General features: G+C 47.7%; 2 protein-coding genes across 3 annotated transcripts; one reads left to right on the top strand and one right to left on the bottom strand.

The window, feature by feature from the left end:
• CDC42SE1 (CDC42 small effector 1) lies at positions 1-8093 on the top strand. 2 transcript variants are annotated; one of them, XM_069478818.1, is made up of 5 exons: positions 1-124; positions 3467-3782; positions 4329-4439; positions 5432-5520; positions 5827-8093. In XM_069478818.1, exons 2-4 carry the CDS (start codon positions 3729-3731, stop codon positions 5504-5506), a joined length of 240 nt encoding a protein of 79 aa, XP_069334919.1. In that variant the 5' UTR covers positions 1-124; positions 3467-3728; the 3' UTR covers positions 5507-5520; positions 5827-8093. The 2 variants fall into 2 exon arrangements, with proteins under 2 accessions (XP_069334919.1, XP_069334920.1); XM_069478819.1 differs by having other exon boundaries at positions 3601-3782.
• Positions 8094-8667: 574 nt separating this feature from the next.
• Positions 8668-10726, bottom strand: C8H1orf56 (chromosome 8 C1orf56 homolog). Its single transcript, XM_069478820.1, has 2 exons — positions 9659-10726; positions 8668-8688 (listed from the first exon to the last, which is right to left on the bottom strand). The coding sequence occupies exons 1-2, from the start codon at positions 10664-10666 to the stop codon at positions 8668-8670; spliced, it is 1029 nt and encodes a 342-aa protein (XP_069334921.1). The 5' UTR covers positions 10667-10726.
• Between the last annotated feature and the right edge of the window lie 42 nt (positions 10727-10768).

Here is a 10768-nt window from a genome sequence, read left to right on the forward strand (position 1 = left end):
CCGCCCTCGGCTCTCCCACCGCGCCGAGGAGCTAGCCGGGGAACCCCTCACCGGCGGCCCCGGAGCCAAACACCCCCGCCCCCCACCAGCTGTAGCTGGACGCCTTGATGCCAGAGAAGAGCAGGTGAGACCGTAGAGTTGGTCCCCGGGCCCGCCCGCCACGCCTGCCAGGCCAGGCGGAGACGCACCGGATGCTGGGGGTGGGGAAGGAGGGTGTCCAGGGTGGTCGAGATGCTGGGTCGGTGGGAAAAGGGGGTCCCCTCCCAGGGTAACAGTCCTCATTCACGCTCGTGCTGTACGCAGGTTAAGGCTGCTGAAGAGTAGAAGGGAAAGAAGGGACTGGAATGTTGGGGGAAGTGGGAGAGAGGGTCTAAAAGATTGACAGAGAAGTCTCGATCCTAGTTCAGGGTTGGGAGGAGCAGAGAATTTCTGGGTAGCGTTTGGGGGACAGAGATGGATTCTATGTGATTGAATATATTGGGGGAGGGGAAGCTTAGGGCCTAGTGCTGTTTCCTGATAATAAACCCCCACAAGACCTTTTATGGGGAAGGGCAGGGTTGGTGCTGGGGGCTGTCACTTGGGTGAAATATGGGTCCACCCCCCTTCTCCAGAGCCCCTCAGGAACCCTCCATGTCTGGGGGTCTCCACACAGAGACCAGCTGCAGCCCTGGGCTTATAGAATTGCCCACTCCATTCTCCCAATTCTCTTTCTCTCCAGCTGCTTCTTGTGAGGGCTTGTCAGGCAGCGGGTTGGAGGCCTTGGGGCTGGAGGCAGAGAGACCAGGAAAACCGGTTTGGGGCTTGAACAGGACCAGGGAACTACCTCTGTACATCCTTCCTCCCTGGCACCTTTCTCCTATCCTTTCCTTTGCTCAACACCTTTGAGGCCCTTAAGCCCTAGTGTGACCTTGGTAGTTGTGGGGGGTGTCTTTTCCAGTTCCATATTCACTCTTCCTATTTGAGGCTCAGAGAGGCCAAGTTCTCAGCACCACTTGGCTATCAGGTTGTGGCCTTATGCTGTCTAATCCTGATCCCTCCTGTTGTTTTCCTAGCCCCTTCCCATTCACTGTGAAGCTGAAATAATGGGCAGTGGATTCGGGTGGCTCTTCCTCTGTGGCTTACCAGCTCAGCACTTCATTTTTTCTCAACCCACTCTTCTCTGGCTGCTTTAAAGGAGAATGACAGCCAATGGCTTTTACTTCCTTTTCTGGCCTTGTTCCCTGTTCCCCTCACCCTGCGCTAATGCCACATTCACCCTGTCCTGTCTTCTTCACACTCTGACCCCACCCGTAAGTTTCAGAGACCCTAATGTCCTAGGGAATGGAATTTCCTGGTCACTTCTCATCATCATTGGTCATTTCATGCCAAGTCCCACACACACACTTTGCCTCCACCCAGCTCTGGTCAGGTCCCTGGAAAAGAAACAGAAACGTCCTTGTTCCCGCCACTGCCCCTTTCCCTCTCTCCTCCTCCTCCCCGCTCTTCTCTCTTCTTCCCTCCCAGCACCATCCACCTCTATCCACTCAGCTTTGAGGAGGGTGGGGAAATGTTAAGGGGAGAGTTCTGTCTCAGTACAGCCTGTCTGGTGGTGTTGGGGGTTTCCTCGATTCTTCATTGTTTTCTCCATTCCCCCCCCAACTTTACCACCTGCCACCATCACCATCACAAGAAACCCTATGACTGACTGACTGACTTCCCCACTAACCACAGCTCCCCTCTCTGAACAGCTGTGCTCTGACTTCCACCCTGTTTGATTACTCCTCCCTTCCAGGAGTGGGAAGGGAAGTAAGAGAAAGCCCAAACTCCTGGGTTCTTTCCTTCCCTAGAAGCTGTATTTAAGTGTTTGTGTAATTTCATCTCAAGCTTGTTAAAAAACACAACAAAACAAACAAACAAACAAAAAAATCTCTCAGTTTTTAAATCAGTCTAGGGTGCCAGAACATCAGGGTTCCAGGCCTGGGAGGAAGGGAGATTCCTGTTCATGTTAAAATGTAATATTTATGAAACTGTCCTGTTTGGAATCTTTGATGTTATCTGTACTATAAGACTGGGGAAGGCTGGGCGCCGTGGCTCACGCCTATAATCCTAGCACTCTGGGAGGCTGAGGCGGGAGGATTGCTCAAGGTCAGGAGTTCGAGACCAGCCTGAGCCAAGAGTGAGACCCAGTCTCTACTAAAAATAGAAAGAAATTAGCCAGACAACTAAAAATATATAGAAAAAATTAGCCGGGCATGGTGGCGCATTCCTGCAGTCCCAGCTATTCGGGAGGCTGAGGCAGTAGGATCGCCTGAGCCCAAGAGTTTGAGGTTGCTGTGAGCTAGGCTGATGCCACGGCACTCTAGCCTGGGCAACAGAGTGACACTCTGTCTCAAAAAATAAATAAATAAAAGACTGGGGAAATGCAGTGAGTATAGGAAGAAACCCAGATGTGCCCTACCCTGGCTGGTACTAGTGAAAAGGGAGGAAGGTCTTCCTTGGACACTAGTATTATTGGAAAGTTCCTTGTGTCTGGTTGGCTGATGAAGCTTGGGGTGGAAGTGGTAAGGAGGGAGGAGAGAACAGGTCACAGCATGAGGGCAGGAGGGAGGGAAGCCTGGGCCCTATAGCATGAGAGGCAGAGCAGTGGCAGGCTAGGACATGTGGAGAGGGTGGGGAGACTGGAAAAAGATTTCTCATGGGACAGAAGATACCTGGCACATCTACCTACAACCTGTACACAGATGATCTATACAAGACACACATGGAGATATGATGCCACATATGTGCAAACAGGAGTGCAGTGATAAAGGACACAGATAAACAGAGTGTACACAGCCTTCAGAAAGGATCTCAAGGTCAGGTAATAAAGGGACTGCTAAGTGGCTTCTGAGAGGGGTTGGATCTCACTTAAGGGAAATGAGGAAGAACAAAGGCAGCAAACTGAGAGAGGGAAGAAATTTCTCACTGTAGAAAGTCTTTCTCAGGTCCAACCTACTAGAGTTAGTCTCCTAGGACCTAGGTGGTCAAGGTTTCTCTTGTTCTTAAAGAAAATCTAGGTGTTGAGGGCAAGGTAAGGAAAAAGGGAGGGGGCAGGGTGGAGGCCTTGTTTGTGAGAACAAAAAACCACTATTTCCTCTTCAAAGTCACTTAAATGCCCCTCCCCTTCTGCCTCAAACCCAAAAAGGGAGCTGGAGCTTGTAGCACCCCCAAACTTTGCTCATTTCTGCCATTATCCTTGGATCCTCCCTCTTACCCTAAGTGCTTCTAGCCCCCTTCTACTCCCTTGGTACCACCAGCCACTGCTTCTTAACCCATTGGTGTCCTTTTGGTTCTGTTCCTTTTTCTGTGAGTCAAACTGTGAGGTTCTTACATTTGGAACAGATCAGTGTTGGGGTACAGGACTAGGGCTTCTAAGGGAGAACTGGAAAGGTACAGGCTCATCAGGAGGTTTTTCATTAAGTTTTCTTTTTACTTTCTGCTGATCCAGGGTTCCAACTCTGAGGAAGACATAACCTTGTGCCTGCCTGCCCACCTCTCTCTCTGGCCCTGTTAATCTCTCAGGATCTGAGACGCTGACCTTCATTGTTCAGCGAAGAGTTCTGAAGATTCTACTTTCTCTAGACCCATCCAGCTGAGAGAACCCAGGGTGTTGTTACACCTTAGAAGAGTGAGGAGTGGGCGGTCAAGGCACCAGAGCAAGAGCCCTCTGGGGCCCAGACAGAGGAGTGAAGCTGGAACCATCAGGGAACATGAGTGAATTTTGGCACAAACTGGGCTGCTGTGTAGTAGAGAAACCCCAGCCGGTGAGTCTCCCCACCCCCACCCCAACACACATAGAAATCAGTTACTATATACTGTGAAGTAGACATACCGTGTAGGACCTGCTGTCTGAAAATCACACTTCTTGTCTCCCTCTCTGTCAGGATAGTTTCTATGGCCAGGCAGGTGTATATGTGGAAGAAGGGGGATTGGATAATGGAAGCAGTGAATAGTCCTATCACCTCTTGTTCCTGTCCATCCTGAGTTGGGCAGTGGTTGTAGGTGGAGCATAATACCTCTTTTCCCCATTGTTTCCTCAGCAGTCAGAGGTGACTTTGACACATCCTTTCTTTGTCCAGTATCCACTCTGCAGGCCACTGCCCTCACCACTCTGGTCCATGTCCTCTTTGTGTTTATGTTGTTCCAGGTTTGCTTTTCATACCCTAGTGATTTCCCTATTATAATGCCACATGCCTTCTTCCCACCAGGCCCTTAGTTCTTCCTTTACTAGTTTTTAAGACTCTTTTCCCTTCCTCCACTCTAACTGGAGGAGGGAGCTTCAGATATGATTTCCTATCTTCTCCAAGCAGAAGAAGAAGAGAAGACGGATTGACCGGACCATGATTGGGGAACCAATGAATTTTGTCCACCTGACTCACATTGGCTCTGGGGAGATGGGGGCCGGAGATGGACTTGCCATGGTAACAAGGGAATGGGGAGAGGTTGATATGGGGGTATGGTCTATAACTGTTCCTCTTTTTAGAAAGTACAAGCAAGGGATATAACAAAATACTGGGGGAGCAAGAATCTGGGATTCCAGTCTGGTCACCAGTTATATAAATCTGAGACCTGGCATTTCAGGTCTCTGGGCCTGTGTTCTCTCAACTTTATACTTAGGAGATTGTTCTTCATTATGGTGGGGCACATATATGTCTTAATAGTTAATTGGAGGGAAAAAAATTAGTTGGAGAGCTTTTTCCAAAAACTATAATCTTTCCTCCTAATTAAGAACTGCTATCTCAGTGCCACAGTAAGTCATATGTGGTTAGGAGTGTTGGGGTAGGAAAAAAGCTGAGCATTCTATCCTAAATAATGTCTAAGATGCCTTTCTGCTCTCAAAAATGGGAAATACATTTAGATAGTGAAAGAAGTGGCTCATGCCTATAATCTCGGTACTTTGGGAAGTTGGAGGATCACTTGAGCCAACCTGGTCAAAATAGTGAGATTCAGTCTCTACAAAAACTAAAAGCATATCCAGATGTGGTGGTGTGCATTTGTAGTCCCAGCTACTCAGGAGGCTGAGGCAGAAGGATCGCTTGAGCCCAGGAGTTTGAGGTTGCTGTGAGCTAGGCTGATGCCACGGCACTCTAGCCCAGGCAACAGAGCGAGACTCTGTCTCAAAAAAAAAAAGAAAAAAAAAGTCTTTTCGCCAGTTATGAAACTCAGATATAAATGGGAGAGTCCTTTATGAGGGGATCTTATTAGTAAAATATCCATTTTACCTCATCCTCAAGAAGGCCAGTATGAAGGCATTGAAACTTCCCTGGCAGGAATGGCGATTAGTTTTAGCCTTTTCAGATTGATGTTACATTCAAGGCCGTGGGGCCAACCTCTTTCCTGGAATGCACAAGGTAGACCTTTTACTGTGGGCTATGAAGACATAAGAGGGTGTCTCATATGTGCTTTTTCACAGACAGGTGCAGTTCAGGAGCAGATGAGGTCCAAGGGAAACCGAGACAGGCCATGGAGTAATTCTCGGGGCTTGTAGCTCCAACAGGAATGGTGAGTGATTACAGAATCCCATCCAACACCTTAGTCCCTGCCAACACATCCTGATACCCTGCTTCAGAACCCTGATCCTCTGATGCAAGAATGGGAAGTAAGGGGAAGGTGAGAGAATTAGAATGAAAGATTTAAGCATGTAGGATCTAGAAAGACAGAGAGAGGGTGTTCTATAGACAAATAGAGAAAAGAGCACACTGTGGAAATAGTTAAAAGTCTGCACCAGGTCGTGCCTTTTATCTAAAGCCTTGGTTTCCTTTGAGGCTAATCTTTCTTCTTTAAAAAAAATTTTTTTTTTTAATCCAGGTTTTGCTGTCTTGAAGCCCCCATTCTGTGTCCAGCCTAGAAGAAATGCCGCCCCCACCAGATGCCTCCTAGAACCAGTGACCCAAGGGCCCCTCTTTTCCCTATCTGCCTAACAGTGCCTCAAAAGGCTTAGGGGGCTGGACTCCCTCTACTCCCTCTGGCAATAGCCCCTCCTGGAGATGGGGTCAAGGCAGCAGGACTGACCAAGTGACTACTGGTTGGCCAGAGGCGTTCAGCCGAAACCCTGGACACCCTCAGATCTGAGATAGGAGTTCTGGGAACCTGGAATGAGTTCCCTTTTCCTGAATGATGGTCTGGGTACCACTTATTTTTAAACTCTTAACCTGGAACTCCTTAAATGGGGTAGGTGGGTGACATAACCAAAGCTGATGCCAGTTTTGCCAAGAAGCTCCCTACCTCCCTGCCTTTCTCCTCTTTCTTCCTGGAATGAACTAAAGCAGATGTTAAGCAGAGCGGGTGACTACTGCCTAGCCTACTCTTTTTCTTTAGATTTCAGACCTTAAGCTCACAGCCCCTCAATCCCTCTGCCAACACCAGGGTGTTTCTCTAGTTAGGCTTCTAATGCTATGTTTCTGTAGCATTACTAGTTTCCCAGCAACTTTCCTTTTTTAAAAAAATTAATTAAAAATTTGAGTTCTCTTAATTATCTCCATCTACTTCTATTGCTATTCCTTCTGCCTTTAACCGTATCCCTGTTAGGAACCTTATTGTTTCCCATTGAATAAGTGTTAATCTGATGACGTTCCATATAAGTCTTGGGGGACCTGGCCTGCCCTCTGCCACCCTCCCTGCTGGCCCAGGTGAGAGGAGGAAGAGAGGTCAGAAGAGAAATCCAGAATGCAACAAAACCAGGGGTTATATATCAAGGTAGACTTCTGACTATTGAGGATGGGAGGGGTGGTGAGATAAATAGGTTGAAAATTATCATCTTTGAGTTTAGGGGTCTTATGATCCTCACAGACTGGAAACAGGGAGAGGCTCTAGAACAAGGTTTCTCAACCTAGACACTTTTGACATTTTCAGGATGAATAATTCTATGTAATGGAGAGCTGTTTTGTGCATTGTAGGTTGTTTAGCAGCATGCCTGGCCCACCCTAGTTATGACAACTCAAAATGTCTCCAGATGTTGCCAAATGTCTTCTAAGGGCAAAATTGCCTCCAGTTGAGAACTGTAGCTCTAGAGTCAAAGATACTTTTCTCTTAAGTGATTTCTACCCTGAACCCTATCTTCGTCCCATTATTCACCTTAAGCCTGAGCCATGGATGAACTAGGACTCCTTGTAAATTGGGCTCAATAGGGCTGCACATAATCTCTAAACAATTCTTTATTCAGTGTGTTGCTTGTGCTTGTGTAGTCTCATGTCTTTGTGGTGGACATGTACTATGCTTCTCCATTCTTGTCCCCTGGAAGAGGGGTTCCTGCAGTGTCGAGACATGAACAGGGTATTGTAGGATTGGGATAAGGGGAGAGAAAAGCAGTAGAGACACCAGCTTATCCTCCCCAAATTTTCAGTTCTATTTCTGTGCCCTGGTCCTAAAACCAGATACAAATAAGACTCAGGGAGTTTTGTCTGAAGACCAGGTCCCGCTGCCCACCTGGCTGAAAAGTCTGCTTTAGGTAAGAAAGCAATGTAGGAGCAGGGTCTTTAGGCACTTTCAGTTTTCTCAGGTGTTTTTTGTTCTGGCCCTTTCCTTGCAGGCTAATTAGGAAGGCAGAACAAGATAGATGAACTCCTGCCTGCTCTGAGACAAGAAGGCTGGGATCTTTTATTATCTCTGCAGCCAGAAGCATCCTCTTTTATGGTAGTGGGGGTCAGGAATGTGGGAACTGGTATGCACTCTCCTGATTCCACCATCCATCCAGTTTGCTCCCACCTACAGTACAGTGACTGAGGTTCTAATTTTTTAAATTTCAGTGTATTTCCTGCTGCTTTTCAAGATTGGTCATAGGATTACATTCCCAATTTACTCTTAGTTTCAGTCTAGCTAGTTGCTCTGATCAATAGCCTGAGTGTTACACTAGAGATCTAAAATGTTAACAGGATAGGGTAGAAAGGTTGTGGACTCCCAGAATCTCTGGTCACCATGATCTTCAGCCTCATTCTAATACCTGTTCTTGGGACACGGTCTTCTCTTTTCTTTGGTGCTCTCTTACCTTTAGCTACCTTCTCTAATGTGTATGCTACCATCCCTTTAACAATAAAGTGATGGGAATGGGTTTGAGAGTCATAATTTATATTAAAAAATTGTTGGACTTTTAAATACATTTTTCAAATAAAAAACATTTAAGCAAAACAGTTGCAGAGTAATCACTACAGGTGTGTGTTGGATAAAAGGATAGTTATGGCTGATGACGATAACTCCTCGAAAGTGGCTGAAATGGAATTTTGTACCAACACTGTCCTATCTGAGGAGAGAGGGCCAAATGTTGTTGAAGGCAAGGAGAAGACCACCATCATCTTTCAAGGGCTTGACTACTTGTTCTTCCTATCCCCTTTCCTTAGTGTTTGAGATTTTTCAAGTTTTAAAGTAGTACTTGTTTAAAAACAACATTGGAAATGAGGAAAATGAGCAACATTAACATTTTATCCTGGGGGATGGGGAGTTGGGGAACAAGCCAGAGGCTGCTAGCTACACAGTTCAGTTTTAGGGTTGAAGAGATATATGGTCTCTCAGATACCTCTGTAAAAAGACACAAGACCAAACAGTGTATTTTCCAGTTTTGTTTTTCTGTACTAAAAATATATCTAGTGGGTGCTGGAATTGAAAAGGTAAGAGAGGTTGAGATGCTGACACTTCCTCTTGTGGATGAAGTGGCCATTACCTCCGGTTTCTGTCTATCTGAGTAAGGAAAAAAAAAGTAGAGAAAATGGGAAATTACAACCACATCTATATTCTTTTCCCTTCCTTGCTTCATCTCCCCCTCCCACAAGCCCTCATTCCTTTAACCCTACTGCCCCCTCATTTATACTTCTTTTTCATATTCAATAATGGTATTGGACACACAAGGAGAAAGACAAAAACAGAAACCAGCAAAATGACCAAGTACACCCTTTGTTTATTGCCCTTCCCTCTTCCCCAAAGGTCCTGTCATCCCTCTCAGTTGAGACTACCTTATCAGATCAATCAGAACTTTTGGTAACTCTTGGTAAAGCAGAGGACTGTCCTTCCTTGAGAATTCAGTTGTTGGGAAGAATCCCAGAAGGACAGTTCTTCCGGATGGTGGTGATTAAGAGGATGAGCACTGGTGTCGAACAAACCTGGTTTAAATCTCACTTGTGGCTCTGCTGCTTACTAGCTTTGTAAACCCAGTTTCTTCATTTGTAAAATAATACCTCAAAGGATTGTGAGGATTGATCCAGGTAAGGTACATATAAGCAAGACCTCAAATATTGGCTGTTTATTACTGTTAAGCTGCATTAATTAGGTCAAAACTATTGATATTCTCCATATCCATTAATTATCTGTGCATCAGGAAGTCTTTATATATTTACAATCTTAACTATTTGGTCAATAATCATCTAATGACCAATAAGACATGTTGCCTAATAACCAACCAGCAGTTGCTCAAGAAATAATAGGTGGAATCAATGGCTAACGATAATGTGAATAACCAATGCACATTATGAATCAATAACCAAATAAGTCTTCACACACTTGGGCTCTTAAAAAATTAAAAAAACAGAACAACCAACTAGATAAGTCAGTAACAGTTCACGGGAACATACTGGCTGGCTTTAGCAACAGTCTTGAATATCAGGACTTTTCAGATCCACCAACAGGGAACCGGGCTCATCACCCAAACACTTACTGGTTGCATCTCTGTGAACACTGAAGAGAGGCTATTCCAAATATCCTCCAGGCCAATCCTGACCCGTTTCCAAAAAGTCAGTGCGGGGTTGGGGCTGGGGGTTGGGGGCGGCATTATGGGTCGTCGTCTAGCCTGGATGCTGGGGAAGGGGGTGGTGGTGGTGGTGGTGGTGGTGGTGGTAGTCTGAGAAGCACAGTTGGCGTCAGAACAGAAACCTGGGTCCAGGGGACACTCCTCCCGACGTCGGTTGCAGGGACATTGCTGGTAGGTGCAAGGTCTGTGCTCCGTCCGGAGTTGGCTCAGCGCCCCAACTCGAAGGCGCCCGGAAAGGCCTTGCAGCTTCCCGGACCTGGTCCGGCTCATGGTGCCTGACTTGCAGTGGCAGTGCCACGGGCCCCAGGGCATCAGCACCAGACGCAGATCCTCGGGAGGTGGCATGGCTGTGCGTGAGGGTGATGGCCACCGACTTGGGGTGGACCCAGCTGTCGACCACTGGCTCAGGGTGGCCTCGGAGACCAGCGGGTCCTCCTGGGACCTCGAGGTAGAGCGAGGCAGGCCTGAAATTAACCTAATTTCGGGTTCCTGGTCATTAGCTACAAACGTCGTGGTGGAACCCCCCACTGTATGGCGAGTGGCACCTGGTGTCGGTAGGCTGATCTTATTCTTTCTGGCATTAATCACAACCCCCTCTTCCAAAGACCCATCGTTATACACAGACGACTGGCTGTCCCTTGTGGACACCATGGAGGCCAAGAGCTCAGCAGCTGCTGGGCCTGCCAGGCGGTCGGCGTTGGCCGTGGCGTCATTCTCATCCTCCAGAGTTATTCTTGTCCTCCGGGGAAGACGGGTCCGGGGAGTGCTCCGGTAGTGGCGGGTCAGGGGACCGTCAAAGCTCAAACTGACCTGCGTCCCGGTCGGAGTCTGGGTCTGGTCTTGGGCCCCCGCCGCCCACGACCCCAGATTCAGCAGCAGGGCCCAGAGCAGCACGCCAGCGGCGGCGGGGACCATGGGGCTGGGCGGCTTGGGGTTGGGAGGGAGGCCAGTGAGCGAGGCAGGAGTCCTACCTTCGCTCCCTCCCTTCCGCTCTTGACCCACCGGGTCGTTTGAACG

This window comes from Eulemur rufifrons, chromosome 8 (genome assembly GCF_041146395.1).
Source record: "Eulemur rufifrons isolate Redbay chromosome 8, OSU_ERuf_1, whole genome shotgun sequence".
In the NCBI taxonomy this organism is placed as follows: domain Eukaryota; kingdom Metazoa; phylum Chordata; class Mammalia; order Primates; family Lemuridae; genus Eulemur; species Eulemur rufifrons.